This window comes from Siniperca chuatsi, linkage group LG1, assembly GCF_020085105.1.
Source record: "Siniperca chuatsi isolate FFG_IHB_CAS linkage group LG1, ASM2008510v1, whole genome shotgun sequence".
Classification (NCBI taxonomy): domain Eukaryota; kingdom Metazoa; phylum Chordata; class Actinopteri; order Centrarchiformes; family Sinipercidae; genus Siniperca; species Siniperca chuatsi.
Window position 1 is genome coordinate 13,586,274 of NC_058042.1, and position 21,188 is coordinate 13,607,461.

Genomic DNA, 21,188 nt, shown 5'->3' on the forward strand with positions numbered 1-21,188 from the left:
TACACATTAAAGAATCAATGATTTGTGGAAGAGTTTTATGCTTCACGTGACTCCTGCTCCTTCGAACTCAGTGCGTAACAGCCGCCTAATTGCGCAGCCACACTTCACGTGGCCTTTTATCCGCTGTCACTCTCTCCCCAGCCGACATTTTACCTTACAACCTCAATTAACTTGCCACAGAAACTGTTTCGAGCGACTGAGGAGGATGAGAAACCGTCCTGGAGATGCCCTCTTTGCTTTGCGCAGGAGAAAACTGTGGAGCGATACATTTATTAAAAAATGAACTACTTACATTTAATACACATACATTTTACGCAATTTCCGGCATATTCAATAGCCTCTTGCCAGATGCGTTCCACTCTTCCTCCTTTTTGGGCCTAACATGGAAGAATTCGTAGACTAAAATGCTCCCCACCTTTGAGCAATTAGAAATCATTTAAGTTTACTGTGTCTGCCGCTTTCCCTTCAGGGTATATGTCAATGAACTGTGTCTACCTAATGGCCTCCTCTGCCTGAAGTCGTTTAAGCTGGGCTACTCTTGTCAAAACTAACAGGCATCCAATTAGAATGGATCCTGAAGAGCGGCAGACAGATTTAATGATACCGTCCGACTTAAACCCCCCCCCACACACACACAAAGTATAACGACAGACACGCACAAACAGTGTAACGGAGAAGTTATTTTCTAAACAGGGCTGAGGTGGTTACTCATCAAGAGAGAGAGGGTGACAAGCTCATTTTAACCGCTAAACGCGCACAGCGCCCCCTTTTGGAAACAGAACCGTTTCAGCACCATGGACAGAGACTAATATATTTATCTCAGGTTTCTCTGGTTGAAGGTTTACATTGCTACAAAACGTTTGAATTGATCTTTATTGTACCAGTTGATGGGACTGCATTATAATGCGTGATATGATTTGTGTGGTCATGTTTTGACATCATTGTGATAGTTGATTTCTCTGTATCTGGTCATTTCATCATGTGATGCAATATTTATTTCTGATGTTTTGTCTATAAAGAATACCAGACTCAATGAATCTGTTTTTACTATTCCCGCCCTGATGAAGAGCCTGTGAGGTCGAAACTGGTCAGCGTTTTAACCAATATGCCCGACTACTGTAAATGAAGGTTTACAGTAGTACTTCTCTCCTTGCTCTGCCTAAGAGTAGCCAAGGAGCATTTTCTGTTCTGTTCTAATAATGCTTCTTGTTAATTTAGGAAAAATAATGAAAACGCTTTTTGATTCAGCTTGAAAGGCTCAACTATATATACTTTTTGGGGGCCTTCTGATTCCTATTTAAATCTTTGATACATTTACCATACATAAAATTACAAATAAAGACAATTTAAGAAGTTGAACATAATTAGAAAATTGTTGACTTGAATTGGATTTAGGCTGACATTTGACAAGTGCCTCTAGTCTCTAATACTGATGCTAAATCTAAAACATCCGGAAGACAGCTGGAAAGGTTCCTAACTGCATGTTTGACAGATGGCTGGCACATGACCTTGACACTTTTTCCAAGCCAAACACTGAAGCTGAGCCTCTACGTGTTTGTGGCTTGATGATACCATCCACTTACACACGTCCTTTAGTCGTGTCATTATATCCAACATATAGATACAAACAACACACAATTTATAAAAAATCAACCGGTGTGCTGCACAGCATAATAACAGGCATCCTCATAACTTGTATGAATGAATGTTAATGTTTAACCAAATAAATTGGACTCCAGGTTTAATGAGCAGCTGTTGCTGGCAGCGCTCAAGATGTTCGTGAGAGAGGGAGAGAGAGTGAGAGACACACAGAGAAAGAGAGAGAAATTAACATGAGACTCATATGAGGCCACCAGAGTGCCATTATTTCCCAAATAATGAAACAATATTCATTTTCCACAGCATTTATTCTTTGAAAATTAACACATATACTGTAATAAACAAAATACATACAGCTCATTTGATGATACAGTTTGAAGGAAGAATCTATAACTTTGATGCTAAAGTGAACCTGTGCTCAGAGGGTCCTTGTTTTGAAATAGATGACTGGAGGACATGAAACATGACCTCACAAAGACCCTCTTCCTGTTTTGAAAATATGAAGTAAGATGTCTGGGGGGACATGAAAGTTGACCAAACTTTTCCCAGCAAATCACCACTCTAAAATGTCTTAGTTATTGTAATAGACAATATATTACAAAATCAATGTGGTGTCCTTAAAGCCACTATGAGTAGGATTTTAATATTTTGGACTTGGGTGTCCCCCAGTGGTAGTATAAAAAAAGACAAAAATATGAGTGGGCTGAAAGTAACACAGAGCAATTTTCGCTGGAAGCGTCTCATTGCAACGAAAACATTACAGTACAATGATGTACAACTTTCAGGATGTGAAAATATTAAACCACCCAATAGCAACAAAAGCAGAATATTCAGCTTGTATGTCTTGTCTTTAAGCTAAAACGATCACATACTTGACATATTTGATTTTTTTTATTTGCTCTACATGAAATGTATCTGTGAAGTTTTCTATGGTTGGTAAATCTGTTGCTATGGCCTGATTAACCATGAATTGACTTTTCAATCAACAACGAATAGGAATTGGTTTGTCCAATTCACCCTATACACTGGTAATACATTCAACAGTTAATATTTTGAACCATGAACAAAATCCTTTTCAAAACAAGACATGGCTGTCTTAATGTCAATCAAACATCCTACATTTGCTGTATAGTTTCTGTATAGTACAGTCTTAAGTGAACACGACTGTAAGGACACCCATTAGTAATCGTACTCTGACATTTTCTGTCTATATTCAGTTCCATGTCACGTGTTATGGGGGGGGGGGGATATTTTTGGAGTGTTACAAGGCGTTTTTGTAGTTTCTGGAATTTGTGATATTTCTAGTCCTAAAAATAAGGTTTACAGATGAGACATTTATGAACAGGATACCACAGAGTATATAAAATAAAACTATTATTTTAAATATTTTATCATACATTTTTGCCAGTTATTCCTTTTTGCCTTGAAACTATTTAAAAACAGTGAAACACCTCTCACTTGCTGTGGAGCTTGGTTGAGGTGATGGAGCTTGATAAAAGCTAAAAAAGCAGCCATACACTCTGATCTGTACAGAAGTGTTTTTTAATGCAAGCTTTCAGTCAGAGACTTGAGAAGAGGATCAAAGGCTTGCATTAAAAACTTTGTGCAGACTGAGCAGATTTTTTTCCCAGTTGTCTGCCTTTGAAATCAGTGAAGTACCATGAGTAAATTGTAAGAATCATTTTGTTTGATTACAATTTTTTTTCTTTGAGCAACGAAATAAGGCAAAGATAAAACTACTTGAAAAATAGCTTTGTGAAGAGAAGTTTAGATTTTTAAGCAAACTTTGCAGGCTAATTAACTTGACATTCACTTTATGACAATCATTGTATTACTTGTTACAGCTAAGTTATCTATATATGTACACTTAGCCACAAGTAACAATATGTACAACAAAATCTACTGGGTCCTGGAAAACATTTAATCTTAAATACACAACATATATTTTCACAGCTACTCAAAAAAGAGCAACATTAATCAAACACGAGCAGAGCCGCATGAAGTATTAGCTGCAGTAAAGATATAGTAACTGTTTTTAATGTGACAGTGAGATAGCCCTATATACAAGTTTTAGAAAGGCAGCGTGCACTGAAATGCATGAAATATTTTGGTATTTGTCAACCAAATACCAGAAAATATGCCTCTGCTGAAGAAGTAAACGATCGATAACTGAACTGTTGTGATGCTTCAAACATATATAATAATGTATCTAAAGAGGCTCTGAGAACATTTGGCATATTTCAGAGGTGGAAACAATTTCTAAAGGACCTTTCTTACAGGTCGTTTTGTATGTATTAGCCCAGTCACCTGCTCTCAAGCAGTGGCCATTAAATTGCAGATCAGAGCATTTATCCCCTGCTGTCAGGGTGCAGTGGAAATGAATATGATCATAGCACACAAGGCCACACCATAGCTAATATTGGTAATTGTGAGCCAGTGGACAAAGGGCAAAATACCTTGACATCATTGGTATAATGTAGTGCCAGTCTGAATCAACCAGCTGCGAAACATGTTGTCTCTTCAGGGCAGCTGGCACATGCCATTTGTCGGACACAGGGGATAGTTTAAGGGCTAAAATATGCAAACTAAATATGCAACCCAACAATATGCAAATACGTCCATCAAAAGTACGTCCACTAAAAGTGCTTGTTTTTGCCACTGACAGGCTCAGAAGTTTCTGACAACATTATGGAAAGATCCCTACAGAGATAAGATGACTTACTGACTGAGATTTCAGAGTGAGACTTTTCCCTGGGGGAGACTTCTGTTTCTGGTTAATCAAAAAGGGTCGTAACTCTTTAACAAAAAGGTCTATCTCTTCCATAACGTTGTCAGACACTTAAAATAACAATCTGAGCAGTAGTGGATGTACTTTTGATGGGCACAACTGCCTGCAAGGATTACTTCGCAGCCATTGCAGCCCATTTCGCGTCTCTACTGGACCAATTCCAAACCTTTTTGTACCTATTAGTCATTTAGACCCCAAAATATGTAAAAATATATTTTTACTGCCCCTGTGGACAGCTGTATTTATCAGTTTAAACTCATAATTAATGTTACTATTGCCAATTTGTATGTTTCTCATTGACTTCACTGTTGTGGATGCATTTTTACTGTTATTACTGGTATCAGAGGATCAAATCATGTACTCCTTTTCAGAGTGGACTACACACATTCAAGAACCATCTAAATACCCCATTAAAAACATTACTATCTCATGGTACCCCTGTAAACAGGGTCAACCAGTCTTTCAAGACTTCTATGGATGCTGCTACTTCCGATGTGTCCATCCTCATGCCCTCATGTTCTCATTGTTTTGATTTGATCTGGAAAAATATGAGAAATGCAGTTAATCAGCAAAACATAGAGCACGTCATGTAAAAATCAATAAAGATCAGTGTCATGTATGTATCACTGTCTCTCATAATGGAGGGAACCAACATACTGAGCATGTGGCTCAGTAGCGGAGAAATTGATTGCGCTGCAGGAACAGGTTGAGGAGTTTCTATGGATGTTGTAACTGCTGTGAATGCAAACTGACTACTACTGCCATCCTCTGCAACAGAGCTAGCTATAAACCTTTCAGAGGCACCTTTCAAGTCTTGAAACTTGAGCATTTGATACTCAAGGGATAGAATGTTCCTTTAAGAATTTGATATTGGACATCAGCACCAGCCTTATTGGGGCACCCTTGATTCAGCAGATGCAATAGGAAGCCAAAAGGCTATAGGGGAAAAAGTTTTGGATATGGGGAGAGTTCCAGAGTTTTAGACATACTGTGCTGTTAGTTCAGAGTAGCCCTGTGGCTCACTCAGCTACTTTAAGACTAAAGCCACAATAACACAATGAAATTGGTAAGGAAAAAGTAGGGGAGTTTTTAAAAAAATATAACCTTCTACAGCTACGCAGTAACACAATAAATAACACAACACTAAACACCCAGTACTCACTGCATAATTTGATCTATGGAAGGATTTCAATGAGAACGTCAAACATAATAAAAAGAAAAGAAGATGATGTTGAAGTAGTGGAACAGACCACACTTTGCAGGCTAATACAAAGTTATGTGCATATGCGATAAAACAAACATATGATCCATTTTGATGTGGAGAAAAACAGACATTTTCAAATTTTACACATTTGTAGGATTGACTGGGGAAATGTTTGCTATTGCTTGAAATGAGGATGATAAATAAGTCAAAGTTTTATAAATTGTAATGGAAATATAAATTTATCCTTGGAAATGTCACAATTACAAAACACCTAAACTACACCACCCAACAATAGACAAACAGGCCAATTGATGAGAGTATCATATTTCGAGTAACATCAGAGTAAAATTGTAGAAATACAAAATTACATAAAATGCACTGTAGGTTTTGAAAGCTGCTAAAGTTCTTGCTGCTGATTAATAGTGATCATGTCTGCAATAGGTGGCTAACATTAAACTTGAAGTTATACAACTAATGTAAGTCCATAACACAGCAAAACTAGTTTAAGCCACATTTTTATACATCTACAAATGACCCATAAATAAAAAACTGCGTACATTGGCATCATTATATCCACAGGTAAACTTTAGATGCTAACTTAGCAAAGATGAGACAAAAAGTGGTTCCTGTTATTCTGATCCTACACACACACACACACACACACACGCACGCACACACACACACACACATTTCTTAAATGGAAGTTTTTTGTTTTTTTATCTGAGCGTATAAAATGTAGGTAAAAGGTGATTTGATATACATGTATTCTACACTTAATATTGAACAAAATGTCTACCAAACTGCACTCTGAGCTTAGCACACCATCACACTCCCACTCTCATTCATATGAACTCTCATCATACCTTGTAACCAGTCGACTCCCTCCTGTAAACCTTCTCCTTTCAGAGCATCAGTGGCACTGAAACACATCAGGTTAAAAACAAACATTTAAGTGCCTGCTTTGTCACATCCTGCCAGGAAATACACAAAACAATTTTTTTTCTTATTATTTTTCTTATAGGAAGTATATTTTGCTGCTGTGGGTGGTGTGTGTTTCTTCACATACTGTGTAGGCAACAGCATGTGAAGAAATGCAAAATGTAATTATGTTGTTTCTTTCATGTTTGGATTTAACCATCCGCACCAACTCACACAGTGGTATAGCTAGTTTATGTAAATCTTGGCAGTGAGCAGTATGCACATCTACTCTACCAGATGCACCATTTTGTTTCCTGCTTATAAAGTAGTAAAGTAAATGTAGAGATGGGATGGCTAGTAACCACATCTTTTCATTCTTTTTTTACTGGCTGACCAACATTTGTTGTGGCTAGCCAAAGTCCATATAAGCATAACCTAAATATGACTAGGCCTGCCACAAAGATAAGTTTATCGACTTATCAAGGTCAGCAAAACTGAGTGAGGTCATGTCCATATATTGTACGATATTGCCCGTTGTGTTTACATGCATGTTTATTTGGATAAGAATGTCACCAGCATTTTAACCAACACGATGCCAGAATAAACAGCAGGGTTTTCCCTACATTGTAAGACTTGGGCGACATGCCGTTTTGCTGTCAATTATGGTCGCGCTGCTTCTGTCCTCTCGTCATCTGCTCTCTGTGTGTGAGTTTCACCATTGGTGGGCTCAGGCAGCTTAATAGTTCATTGCTCTTTGAGAGGGTGTATTATTATTATTATATTATCATTATATCAGTGGCATAAAATGGTCTTAAAATGACATTAATATCGTTTATAGCAATTTTTTCTGGGATAATTGTATCATCCAATAAATGTAGTTATCGTTACAGGCTTGTAGAGACTACTTTACTACATGCCTGTAAACACAGTCATTGACACATCCTGGTTGCTGAGAGTGAACAGCCGTGTTCTAGTGCCTCCAATAGAAGAGGTGTGGGTTAAATACTACCACAAAAAGCATCTTGTATTCTGGCTGTATGCTCACACCAGACAGCAATATTCCACAGCAGATTAAAATTTGTCTAAGATAACTACACTACTGTTTTCTCAATGGCATTGCCATACGGGCATACTAGGTAAGTAAATAAGAGCGCATGCATGTTTATACCAGATGTGCCAGGGTTTGTCTTTGATGTTCTCCAAACAGAGCAGCTGTGAGACCTTGACTGAAGATAGAGCATCCCTGACATCCATCTTGTTAGCAAAGAACAGGATAGGTATCCTCCTGTGTTTAACATCTGTAGTGAGAGTGAGAGGGACGATGTCGCAAAGTTAGTGTTATAAATTAGCAATGTCATTCAGTTCTGCTAATGAGAAACAATATTGTGAAACCAAAACAACTTGAAAAAAAGAAGAAGAAAGTTATGAAATGTGTTATTGGCAAAACAAAATGTGCGCTAATTTTTCAAATATAGTAACACCCATCTTTGCATAGTGCAGAGTTTAGACTGAAAATAGCCCAAGAAAGTGACACAACAACAGTTAACAGGACAGGGATTCAAACCCAAGTTCAAGAATCATGTTAAATGTACATGAACGCACCAGGATGGTTTAGTAACGTGTCCAGTTCTTCTTTGGCTACTACCATCCTCAGTTTGTCGGCACTATCAATGACAAATATGATAGCCTGACCTTCCCTGAGAAATACAAAGAGATCACAGGAATCAATACATATATATATAAATAAAAGGCAAATAAGATTGGTGTCTTTTGTAGCACTGGCACACTCACTTGTAGTAGTGTTCCCAAAGGTTTCTGTATCTGCCTTGACCAGACATGTCAAACACTGTGAAGGAAAGACTACGAGAAAAGAAGAGAAGAGAGAAAAACATAGCATAATATATATTAGACCTACTCTACAATTATATGAATTTACTTGAGACAGAAATATGCAGCTATGAGAAGATGAAATAACATTTCTTGGACTACTGAATTTATCAAATGTCCAACAAGTCGTTGTTTTATGATGAACAGCTACCTGGATGTCTTGAACTTCTCTATGCTGAAGCCAATCGTTGGGACGATGTCTTGTGCCTGGGCCTGAGACACAAATGCAATGTTTTAAATAAAAACCTAAATAGGGAGCACAAATTAGCAACATGTCTTAAATTCCTTGCTAGTTGACCATAAACATGCTAGTTAATCATACACAGGTGACCTGTAGATAATTATAGGAAAACAAAGGCAGTAATATGGAATATGACTGTGCACAACTCCTGTAATCACTAATTTGGTAGATACATGAATGTGACATGTATCTGTGTGAGTGAATAACATTTCTGACACAAACAGAAATCCTTGTTATTGGGCCCCAACATCTCACAAAACAAATACTGACATCTACTGGCTACCTGTCACAACATATCAAGCCAAAATACATTGCAAATATACAATCTTTTAAAAATGTTTAGTTGTATATTGATGATTGTAACAGCCTGTTCACTTGTTTTAATAAAAAAACTTTGAAACGACTGCAGACTGTACAGAACTCAGCTGCTAGGCTGTTAACCAGGACCAAGAAGTACGACCACATCACACCTGTTTTAGCCTCTTTACATCGGCTCCCTGTTTGTGTTAGGATTGATTTTAAGATCTTTTTGATTACTTTTAAGGGTCTTCTTCCTGAGCCCAGGATGAAAACTAAGGGGGACAGAGCTTTTGCCATCAGGGCCTTGAGGCTCTGGAACAACTTGCCCGAAGAAATTAGGCTGTCTGAGTCAGTGTCTTCTTTTAAGTCTCTTCTCAAAACGCATTTTTATCGGAAAGCATATCCTGATCTTATCTGAGCCGTCTGTTTATTTTATTGGTTTTTATGTATTTTATCATTCACTGTGGTATTTTATTTCTCCCTCTGTGAAGCACTTTGTACTTGATTTTGTTAAGTGATCTATAAATAAAGTTCATTATTATTATTATTATCATAAAACTCACTATAATGCTACCATAGTCCTTTGCAACATCACTGTAGAAAGCATAGGGTAGACTTACATTGGAGGGCTTGAGGTGGTTGATGATGGTGGTTTTTCCACTGTTGTCCAGACCAAGACACAGCACATTCACCTCCTTCTTCAACCCCAGCCATCCTGCCAACTTGTCAAACAGCCCCATTGGCTAGCCAGCAACCATCAGCTGTCTGTCTGATCTACAAGAAAAACGACATAAATACTGTAACAGTTAGAAGGTACCAGCATCTCTGGCACAGATTGCGGGCTGTTTCAGTTGTCCTAGAGGTTTACATCCGCACTTCTTGCTCTGGTTAAAGATATTAATACAGTACATGCATCCAGTACGGTGTTATGTCATTTTACTTATTTGAAAGGATTCATTTGGCGTGTCCTCTAACTTACATTTGCTGCGCTGAGACAAACCTGGTATTAATGTCACACATCTGTTGCTGTAGCTACTCCCACGAAAATGATAATGTCGCATTTGCCCCTGAAAATAAGGTTTTAGTTAACGCTATCACAATGAAGGAAGCGTCGATTACACAGTGAAAAAACTGTTTAACGTTTTCCCTGAGAAACATCAAGAGGCAGCGATTTCAGCAAAAGCATTTAACGCTAGTTAGTTAATTAACTTCCACCCTCTCCTATAAAGACATTTCGCCTAACTAGTCTAACGTTAAGAGACGACATTCGTGTCTTATCAACAGAGCAATGGCTCATTGCAACTATCAACAAATAGTATTATCTCGACGAGTTTTATTCGCTAACCGTAGCTTAAGCTGACATGCTTAGTGGGCTCTTACCAGGTTCTAACGTAATTAACATTCGCTAACAGCTATTTAGTTAATCTCTTGTTGTTACTGTTGCTAGCTAGCCTTAGCTAACGTTTGGTCACGAATTACTTCAGCTTGCTCAATTTACAGTATGTAACGTCAGACAATTCCTCTGTGACTCTTAATATCGGCAGTTTTACAAGACAGCCACAGACATGAGATCGCATTAAGTAAACATGTTTGAAACTTAGCTAGCTTAACGGTGTAGCGTTACAGTTAGCTAGTTAACGCTAACACGCTAGCTGGTGACGCTAACGTTAGCCTGTATTAACGTTATCCTTTCCCGGACTGTTTTGTAGAGCTGGACTTTACCTGTAATTTAGCCTTGGGATCTTGCTTTCAGGATGCACTCAATGCTCCCTTAAGCTAGCTCATTAAATAACCAGGGTCAAACCAATGTTTCATTCATTTCGCCTCTAACGTTACCCTCTCATGCTCCCTAGCCAACAGAAAAAGCACAGTTATTTACACTGTGTTGCTGGGAGACCAGAGTGCTGACTCAAGTCTGCCACCTGCAGGCCAAACAAGGCTGACTCCTATTTGATGCTGTAGCATGGACTGTATAAAACAGTACTGTAGTCTTGCAAAAGCACTGATTATAATGTTTTAGTAACTATATACGATCATTTATAGGGCACATACAACATGGAGCTGTCAGAAACATTAATTCAAGAATCCTGATCAGTGCACATCAGTGATGGGAACTGCACACTGGCAACGTACACCTTTCACAAGAGAATGGTCAAGCAGAATAAAGGGAATCTATGAATTGTATTAGATTTATGAAGTTAAAAAATTGAACAATTAATGTTTATTTTGAATAAAATGCAACTTTGCCCTATTACGAATCTATCCCACTTTAATTTTATTCACTTTTTCTTTTAAAACTTTTTTTTAATTTACCTATTCAGTTTTTGTTTTATCCCTGCAACTGCATTTGTAAGTTAACTTATGCAAATCACTATGGGCAATTACAGTAAAATATTGGCAAACTTTGTAAAAAGGCACTATACCACATGAAATCTAAAAATCTGGAGATATTCAACAAAATGTGTGTACTGTAAATTCAAGACCAAAACAAGCCTATATTCTCACAATAATTTAACAAACACATAAAATTTGTTTCCCACATATTTTGCCATTGTCTTTGGCTCTTTAAGGCTGTATGCCTTTCATCTATAACCTTCCATAAGCACCCATTTGACAAACTCACCTGACAATTCTTCATGTCCAGAAAACATGTCAGTCTCTTGACAACTAAGAGGACACTTTGACTGCATGTGTGTGTTTGAGAGAGAGCGTGCATCCATGGACACCTGTGTGTGTTAGTGTGCATGAACAATTAACAGCCTGCTTTGAAGAGAGAGAGATGTTTGGGCCTTGGGTGGTTAAAGTCTGAGAGACTATTAAAATAGGGTTGTTTATTAAGGAACAAAGATACTGAATAAAACATACAACTTTCACAAGACTTTTTGTACAAGACATACTGCATTATCATGAGGATAGAATGTACATTTCTATAAAATCTTTTGACATTCAGCGGTCTTCAGTTCAAAAAACATGATTGTATTTACCATTCTGTCAATTTTTATTTCTGGTGAATTGTTTCAGTAACCACCTGGGAAGGTTGTTAAAATCACGTACTGAACGATACATTACCCTACCTTATATCTTATCCACATCTTCTCTGGTCATGAGGTAACAGACTTGAGACCATTCAAAGTCAATAGAAGCCATTGGATTGTCACTTGGAAAGAAGAGGTATTGGTGAACACTTGAATAGACACTAGAGAAAAGAAGTCCTAAATTCAAGTGAATGCTAGTATTTGCTGAGATAACAAAGAGACCGCATTTGGCCAACGCTGACAGAGGTTGGTTGTTGTGGAGGCTGTATTGATAATGATCCATAAGATGATGAGTGTGTGTGTTAACTAGACCACGTGAGGTCTAGCAGCGGACCGCTCTCAAATGAGCAGCGTGTGGTACCTGCTACACCTAACAGTCTGGTGTTTGTGCAATTAGTTGAATGACGATGCCAAAGAACTCTGGTTTGTTTCAAGCTCAGTGTGCACAGTGCACACATAGTCTGTCTTTGTGCAATGGTCTCACACTTGAAAGCCACTTTGTTGGATGTGATGAAGCTGCAGGCGAAGAGACTGTATGCTGCTTATGATTCTCCTCTGGTGACCAATCAAACAGATCCCGATACGCCTGATGTCACTGAAGGGGAGAGGAAGATTTACAGTTTGATAAGAGCAGCAGCAATAAAGCTGTCCTTGTCACTTTAACCTGCAACAAGCACATTGGGAAAACTTGATAACAATAACCAAATTTAACATAGCAGGACAAAATGCTGTAATACTAGGAGTAGCCCATATAGTTCATTTCAGACTGTCAGAATATGTCCAGAAAATGTTGCAACTTGGAGTGACATGTCTGCAGCTTCATGATGATACAGTGATTAAACCAGGGCACAGACAATATTATAGCATCATCAAATAAAAACAAACATTTAAATGAAGGCTACATGATACACACACACATACTGTACAGTTATTTTCTTGACCAAGCTTAATAGTGGAATCAATTTTAATGCAATTTCACCATTTTTCTGTTCCTTTGATGTTGCTTTGTATCCTTTTAGTGTGCCTTTTGATATTGTAGCTGCACTCTGTATAATTTGGCTTCACTCACTCTATGCTCATGGTTGAAATAGAATCCAGTGTTGTGTATCCTGCTGCAAGGAAGTTGTTCTTATACTGGCTCATTTTGATGGAGTCAAGCCAGTCGCCGATAGAGATGAAAAGAGGGTAGTCTGGCATGTCCTCTGGGGAGTCAGGGAAACTGAGATGGCAAACGGAAAGTTAAGGAATACAAAAAGACAAGTTAGCATATCGTCGTTCCAAGCAATAGCTGCCTGGAAGGTAGGAAAACAATAAAATCGTACAGTGTGCTTTAGATAGTATTGTACACAAAGAGTAGTTAGTGGGCTAAAACATGCAAAACCACCTGTATGACACAGACCTTTAACACAGTGTCTGTATGAATTGATACTTCACCTCTGCACATCATTCACCAGAGTGAGCAGACTACTGGGATTGATTATGAGTTTGTCCAGATAAGAGAGCACATTGTTGAAGCGTGGGCGCTGGCTGGACTCCTTCTGCCAGCAGTGCAACATCAACTGGTGCAGTGTCACGGGGCAGCCCATTGGTGCTGGTAGACGGTAGCCTTCTTCAATTGATAAAATGACCTGAGATGAACATCAATAAGTTAAATACAAATGAAAAATAAATGATTTTTGTGTTAATCATGCTTTAGCGGCTATGGAGTTTTAATGTGATCAACAGCTTACATCTTGATTGGACATCTCCCAGTAGGGCCTCTCACCATATGACATCACTTCCCACATGACAATACCGTAGCTCCATACATCACCAGCTGAGGAAAATTTTCCGTAAGCAATAGCCTCTGGTGCTGTCCAGCGTATTGGTATCTTTCCTCCCTGACATAAAACAATAACAGAATAAGCTTGTTAGGAGACATTCAACATTTCTAACTGCAATAACTGTCAGATTGTGATATCCTACAGTAACTGTTAGATCCACACTCACTGTAGCAGTGTAGGCTGCTTCAGTGTCATCTTCAAGGATTCTGGACATGCCGAAATCAGACACCTTACACATCAAGTTTTCATCCACCAAGATGTTGCGAGCAGCTAGGTCTCTGTGAACGTAACCCATATCTGAAAGATAGGTCATGCCCACTGCGATGCCGCGCATCATGCCAACCAGCTGGAGCACTGTGAACTGACCATCACGTGTCTGGAGGGGTTGTGAGAAAGAGAGAGGACAAATATGATGTATGGAAGACAATATTTCCTTAGGACACAGGTAAATGTGTATCCCTCTTACCCGGAGGAAAGAATCAAGCGCTCCATTTTCCATGTACTCAACCACTATCATTACTGGTCTGCCTGAGGAAAAGGTAAAACACAGAAAAAAAGAGACTAAAGTAAACAATTTCATGAACTAAGACTGAAGCTGAAGAGAAGAACATCTATGCAAATACACACAAAGACAGATACACATATAGAGCTTACTGTTGGTGACCACTCCCTCCAGCCTGACAATGTTGGGGTTGTGAAACTGTCCCATGATTGAAGCCTCACGCAAAAAGTCTCGCCTCTGTTGTTCCATATAGCCACCTTTGAGTGTCTTTATTGCCACAGCGATGTCCATCCTTCCAGGTATACGCAAACGACCACTACACACTTCTCCAAATTCACCTGTCAAAACAACACAATGTTGTTTAGTCATTAACTGGACATTGATCATTAACATCACTGCAATGCTTGACTTAATTGTGTAATATTCTGTGTTAATACTGCTGTGCAATATACTCTTTTCAGTTTAAATTTCCCTGTTTATTTATATTTATTCATACTTCTATTACTGCTGTGCAATATCCTCTGTCTCATAATCTTAATAAGCTACACTGAACTTAACAGTTCACTATTACTATGCACTATTACTTTATACTGTACTTCATACTTATTATTATCATCAATTGGTAAACCCACTTTGTACTTCACACTTATATTAATTTTATACTTGCTTAATTTATTTTTTGACCTGTATTATAGTGTATTATATTTTTTGCTTAGTACTTCTATTCCTGTGTGCACTGACGTGATAGTGAGCAGCTGTAACAAAAGAGTTTCCCCTCGGGGATCAATAAAGTATTTCTGATTCTGATTCTATCATAAGTACTGTAACTCAATGAAATAATAAAAATATTCATTCAGTAAACATTGCTGCCCATATAAATTTATCAATGTGTTTCCAGTTCTTAGTAAAGTATAATTGTATGTTTTTGCTGGTGAAATAAACATTGTGAGTCAGACAGATGGTTAATCAATTAAAACTTGGAGTTGGAACAAAGAGAAATGTGGAAACACATAGCAGTATACTGCAGTTGCCTTGTCATTTATAACATTTGTAAGTACACTCTGCTTCCACCAGATGGAGCCCAGAAACTAGACAAATGGGAGGCACCTTCATAATTACTCATGGGCTAAATAGCAGACACAATCTGTTCAATTTAATTAACCATGGAACATCATTATTCATAGTTGGCAGCACTGGCTTTGCTCCTCTAAGGTTCAATACACTAAATTACTTTAAATCAGCTTGCTAAGAGTGGCTATAAAAAAATTAAACTTGAACTTTATGAAGTTTAACATTTCTTATAAAATAAAAATGCTACTCAACATAAAATGTGTTTCTTTATCACTAAATAACCTCTTCTACCTAGATTCCAGTCATGCATTATAAGAATGTACAGCATGATTTCCTCTTGCACATAGGTGACACCTGTGCTGTTCCTGCCATAAATACAGAAAACACATGTACAGTATACAGTGTACAGTACAGTATGAGTTATTGCTTGCGTACATTTGTGTACGTACAGTATTTACGTGTGTGTATCCATTTTACCTGCACCAATCACCCTCTCGATGCATATGTATGAGGGGTCTATCTCTTTGGCGAATTCCTCCACAGCCTGAGTGGGGTCTTCATATGTGTCTGGATCCACATAGGTCTTTATCCCAGAGAATGGGACTGGAAGAGATGAAACACAATGTACAGTATGCAATATTACAATATTTTGCACACTATATTTGAACATGAAACTTTGAGAATCTCCATACAGTTGCATTGCAGCAATATATTAGGGACAAGATAAGAGTAATAGCGTGAATACAGACATATACACATCTCAAACACACTGATGATCTGCAGAACTTTCCATGGCGAACACTGTCAGATTTACATGATTGTTTGCACTATTAGCTGTTCTTACAGTATAATATTAACGGAAACATGGTACACATGCATTGATAGCTATTCACAGAAGATTTAGATCAGATCTCTGATTTAGAGAAATGTTAGTATCGATATGCAAAAAGGTGTTTAGAAATGTGTGCACATCATGCAGATCAGATCATTTGTGCATCCCTTTGTACATACAAGATATGGACATAATAACATGAGCACCTGTGCAACACGATGCAATCAACTACTATAGAGCAATAAGTTTGTAGCCCTAAAATGCCAGAGTGAGTTGGCAGTTTTGAACCATGGGTTCACCAGATTTTAAAATACTTTTCTTAAACAAGACTTTGATTTATGTAGAAATTAAGGTCTTACATTTTTCTCTAAAACATGTATTACACCCTTACCCAGTTTTGCCTGTCTAAAGACGTTATCTTTGGACTACTGCACTGCAGTAAATTCCGATATACTGAAGCATATAATTTTTGTTGAGACTGTGCCAGGGAAATTGATTCTTGCTTCCAGTATAGGCCGAATTAATGTTGTATTTGCTTCTATTATACTGTAAGGTCTTTCTGTTATTTTGTCAAGGGATGGAGAAAAAAAGAGCTCAGAAAATGCCCCAGAGCAGCGTATAAAGACATTGCAGGCAACCAGGCTTCAGCATCCTCCCCACTGGCTGAGGCTGGGGATGTTGCTGCAGTGAGCACTGTGCATGATGACTGGCACAAATGATAACTTGAAGCAGCCCCTGGTACACCTCGAGCAGATGAGCTGGGGACTAAATGTACTTTATAGCTGTGTCAGCTCATATTGTTAAGGTTGAAGGCTTCGTCTGAGATAGATTCCAGTTTGGAGTCTACACTCTACCAACATCCCCAGGGTGTCTAAGCTCAGCTCTATAATACAGTGGAACAAGACTTTTCTACCAGTTTGTTGAGCCTGCTGGCATCCCCTGCCTGGGTGATGCCTCCACAGCACACAACAGCAAAGAACAAACAAGAAAAGACTGTGAGCAAGGATTATAACAATTCAGATTTTTATTTTTATTTGGTTTTGTATCTGCAAGACTTATCATTCTTTGTAATGTGCTCCAAGTAAAACTAGACTCTGATGGTATGCAAAATTAAAATAACAAAAAAGTATGAGTGGATAATTTTGCAGCAAAACTCTATCCAACTGTCTGTACACTGGAGGAAAAGACAGAAAACACACATACAAACAGTAGTAGTGCACACACACAGAAAGGCCTTTTCTGTCCATTTCCTTGCACAGACAAGTGTATGTCTGTGGAGGTATGTCAGCATGTTACAATATCTGTTTTTTCACAGTCCTTCCTGTTCTTCTTGAATCAATCACACATTTTGAATCCCCAAATCAAGCCCACATATTGTGGAATGGTTAGATTTGTCTCAGGAGCCACGCTTGTGCCCCTGCAGACCTCAGATCGAATCCTACAAGAGCTCTCACTGAACTGTCTTAGTAAATTACACAGGATACCATTTTGTTCCCCAAGAATGACACGCCTCCCCTGTGGGGCAATCAATAACCCTGTTTTTATCTGTAATTTAGCACCACACTTGGGTCAATCCTGTAATTCTTATAACGGAACAGCGGTTGCCTAAGTTTTGTCACAATCCAATAATGGGTGTGTGAGATGCTGTGAGTGGTGGATGGCTGAAAGAAATGAAAGATTTAGCATCAAAATAGGGCCAATCTGTAGCATGCACAATCAACAGTGCACACAATGGTGAGGCAGATGGAAGGATTTGTAAGAGATATTTTTTTGTATAGTTACATAAAGTGTTGCATTTTTGTGATAATGATGTAGTTAGACAGCGCCAAGGGCTTAGTTTGATCAACACAGGTGTGGGTGTGCTAAAAATATTGAAAGGACATGGAGAAGAAACATTTTTCAACTGCTGATTGCAGTTTAATCGCTTCTTATCTGGACTATAACCCGACGAACACTGGATTTTTGGATATTTGGGAGTTTATTAAATCTGATAATGATATATTGGCGGATAGTCATTTTTTCCACATAAACACGTAACCTAAACAACAACCTTGATTAGATTCATTTCTTTAAAGAATTGCGACCAAGATACTGTGGTAGTTTAGGTGTTGTCACTTCCTGGTTTATTTTGGTGGTATTCTCCTTCCCTTGTGTGTCTTGTGTTTTTACTTCCTGTCTGTGTTTTCCCTCCAGTTTTGATTGTTGGTCCTCCCTTGGATTTTTGGATTTTGTCTGCTCCCCTGTGAACTGTGTTCCCACCTTGGACTCACTCCCCTGCTTTCACCTATGCTAGCCGGGACTTATCTGCCTTTTGTCTGCTCATTACCTGTCTGCTTACTGTTCTGCCCGTACTTGCCTGCATACCACCCCACAATAAACACGGTGGTCATCCGGTTACTTTTCCCTGAGACTGCTTCCTTGTCATCTGCTTTTGGGTCCACATACCTCTATATAGCACCCCTTACGACACGATACATACTGGGTGGGACATTTTGCTCAAATGTGGACGAACTAATGTAATGGAGACTGTTTCTTAATGACCTCAAACATAATTTGGCATTTCTGTACTGCAATTTCTCGTTACTTATCGGCCGACATATACACTGATATCTATACGTGTGAAATGAGCTAATATTAGCTGATACATTGGCCCGATAGATTTATCGGCCTAGATCTAATCGGAATTTAACTATTTGAGGTTTCTTCAAATTGATGACTCAAACCACACTAACATTAGCTTAGTGCTCTCATCTAGCCAACCATAACAAGCCACAAACCTTCAATCAACTCCATCAACCAAGTAAGTGGATGTAACTGACAAGACAGCGAGTTGTATGCATACCAGTTTGAAAACCCATGCAAGCAATCAGAAGCAAAAACAGAATTTAAAACACACAGACACACACAATAAAAAACATATACTGTACCGTGTCCACTGTGGAAGCGAGTCCTCCTCTTCTCCTCTGACTTCATTCTGGCTTTAATGTACCCGTGACACCTGCACAGGTGAACCAGTTTGCCAAAGAATAAGAATCACCTTTATCACAACATAAAACTGTACATCTCAGTCTTTTTCCTCAGCGTCTTCTCTCTTTCTGCTAACAACCCTCTCAGTGTTTTGTGCTCAACATCACAGTGAATTAGTTGACATTATCAGCTGGAAACAAGTATGACATTTAACAGATTTACTGCCCTCATGACAAAAGTGCACATTTATTCTGACAGCAGAAACTGCCAAAAAACTGCTTGTACTGCCACATCATCAGTCTTTGGGTTTGCAAAGACATCTCTGGTGGAAAAAACAGACAGCCATTTTCCTCTTTTCTATAACCCATTCTTTTAGAGTAATTTTTGTTCTTGCCTTTATGTAGTTCTTTTTATTTTCTTCCATTTGTCCACATTTATCCTATTCGGAGTCCCACAAATTCAAGGCTTTCAAGGCTCAGTCTCCATAGTTAGGGAGAGTCGAGACAAAAATAGCAATCAAACACTAGTATAGTAAACAATAACAATTTACATCCTCCATGTAAAAAACAAAGAAAGATGCCCTTTAATCCATCATAGGATTAAAATGTGCTAATACTTTGCAACTTTTGACTTTAGAAGTGTTTATTTATATAAAAATAGGTTATGAGACTATTTAAAAAAAAACACTTTGTTATTTAGACTCAGTTGAACCTGGGTCAAAGAGAAATTAGAGATAAATTAGAGATAAAGCAAGTTTAATTCACATACTGTACTCTTTCTGGCTCTGTATTATCCTACGTGGCCCATCCTGGGCACCAGAGAAGGCTGAAAGGCTGATCTCTCCAGTTCACAGAAACAGGTTTCTGACAGATATCTAGATAGCTGTGATGTAGGTTCACCTATGCAGTAATATTGCCTCTCTGCTGTACATTACAAGTATATTTCAGATGAAAGTGAGGATAGGGATTGGCTGCCGACAGCGAATAGGGTCAGAATCCTGAAACAGCTGGAGAAATATCTGAGGTTTTCAAGGAAATATGTTGGAAATTGTTGACATGTTTAATATACAGTATGTTGAAAGAAGATGTGCCCTGAAGATGTGTGTTTAGTATAGACTAAACACACATCTTCAGGGCACATCTTTGGAAATTTTTATCTTATTGGACCTCATGCAAGAACCACTCGTACGAACAGATTTGTTAAGTGGCACATACAAGTGACTTCCAAGAATTTGTCGCCAATTCACATTTTCCCATACTTAGAATTTTTGTTTTATGTCATACAAGTCAAGTACAGATAGTTTACCTTTCTCCACAGTAGGAAAAAACACTTGTTTGACATAATTATAATGCCTTAATCTGAATGAATTTAAAGATTAAATATGATTGGCTAACATTTTTGTGAATAAAAACTGCGCCCACAAATTGTGCGGAACAGCCTTGTATAGCAATTTAGGGGCGCTGATTATGCTAGTTATCAAATCTCACGAATGTGCACCTGGTCATTAACAGGAGGCGTTCATCAAGTTGAAACAAGCAATTTACGATAAGTTTGTGCACTTGAGAGAGTGGTGAATCTGACTTGGAACAAGAGTGAGTTTCACAGAAAAAGAGATTTAGGATAAGTACACAAAAATGTTTTTGCATGAGGCCCATTGTCTACCATTTTGTTGTCTGGGATTTACCTGAATCAAGTTTTTTTTCTATAAAGTGAGACACGTTGTTCTTCAGTTTGTATCACAATTAGATAAAAATCCAGTCGAAGAATCTACAGATTCTGGGCCATTTTCAATTGTTTATTAATAAATACCACTAATGGTAAAACCCTGTGAACCAGAGGACTGAAGACAATAGTCTGAGATAACCTGCGGAAGTTAATGGAATGGAGCAAACTGCTGGTACATGCATTACATGCTGAGTAATAAGGCAGAAAATTGGTTCAGCCATTTGGAAAATAAGAGTGTCTGCTTGGTGGCAAAAGAGAGTCCATTAACAGACTTCTGGTTGTAGTGTCACTCTGGA

At 38.3% G+C, this 21,188-nt stretch overlaps 2 protein-coding genes across 2 annotated transcripts in view; both read right to left on the minus strand.

Annotated features, from left to right (window-relative positions):
* Positions 1-1,888: 1,888 nt before the first annotated feature.
* Positions 1,889-10,832, minus strand: arl6 (ADP-ribosylation factor-like 6). Its single transcript, XM_044198298.1, has 8 exons — positions 10,660-10,832; positions 9,558-9,711; positions 8,548-8,609; positions 8,301-8,369; positions 8,112-8,206; positions 7,678-7,807; positions 6,455-6,510; positions 1,889-4,925 (listed from the first exon to the last, which is right to left on the minus strand). Exons 2-8 carry the CDS (start codon positions 9,675-9,677, stop codon positions 4,900-4,902), a joined length of 558 nt encoding a protein of 185 aa, XP_044054233.1. The 5' UTR covers positions 9,678-9,711; positions 10,660-10,832; the 3' UTR covers positions 1,889-4,899.
* Positions 10,833-11,727: 895 nt separating this feature from the next.
* Positions 11,728-21,188, minus strand: part of LOC122877153 (ephrin type-A receptor 6-like) — a 58,539-nt gene continuing 49,078 nt past the window's right edge. The window contains exons 12-20 of the mRNA XM_044198283.1: positions 19,128-19,198; positions 15,846-15,971; positions 14,450-14,635; positions 14,262-14,323; positions 13,962-14,171; positions 13,703-13,852; positions 13,407-13,600; positions 13,042-13,191; positions 11,728-12,567 (exon numbers count right to left, since the gene is read on the minus strand). Of these exons, the coding sequence (XP_044054218.1) occupies positions 12,453-12,567; positions 13,042-13,191; positions 13,407-13,600; positions 13,703-13,852; positions 13,962-14,171; positions 14,262-14,323; positions 14,450-14,635; positions 15,846-15,971; positions 19,128-19,198 (1,264 nt within the window). The 3' untranslated portion in view covers positions 11,728-12,452. The remainder of the gene's footprint in view (positions 12,568-13,041; positions 13,192-13,406; positions 13,601-13,702; positions 13,853-13,961; positions 14,172-14,261; positions 14,324-14,449; positions 14,636-15,845; positions 15,972-19,127; positions 19,199-21,188) is intronic.

What these genes read in the sequence shown, in the direction of transcription:
- arl6 (XM_044198298.1), bottom strand. Translation starts at nt 9,677, where the DNA reads ATGGGGCTGTTTGACAAGTTGGCAGGATGGCTGGGGTTGAAGAAGGAG. An exon ending in GAGAAGTTCAAGACATCCAG is followed by an intron (nt 8,370 to 8,547) that starts GTAGCTGTTCAT and finishes CTTTTCTCGTAG; the next exon opens with TCTTTCCTTCACAGTGTTTG. An exon ending in GACAAACCCTGGCACATCTG is followed by an intron (nt 6,511 to 7,677) that starts GTATAAACATGC and finishes GATGTGTTTCAG; the next exon opens with TGCCACTGATGCTCTGAAAG.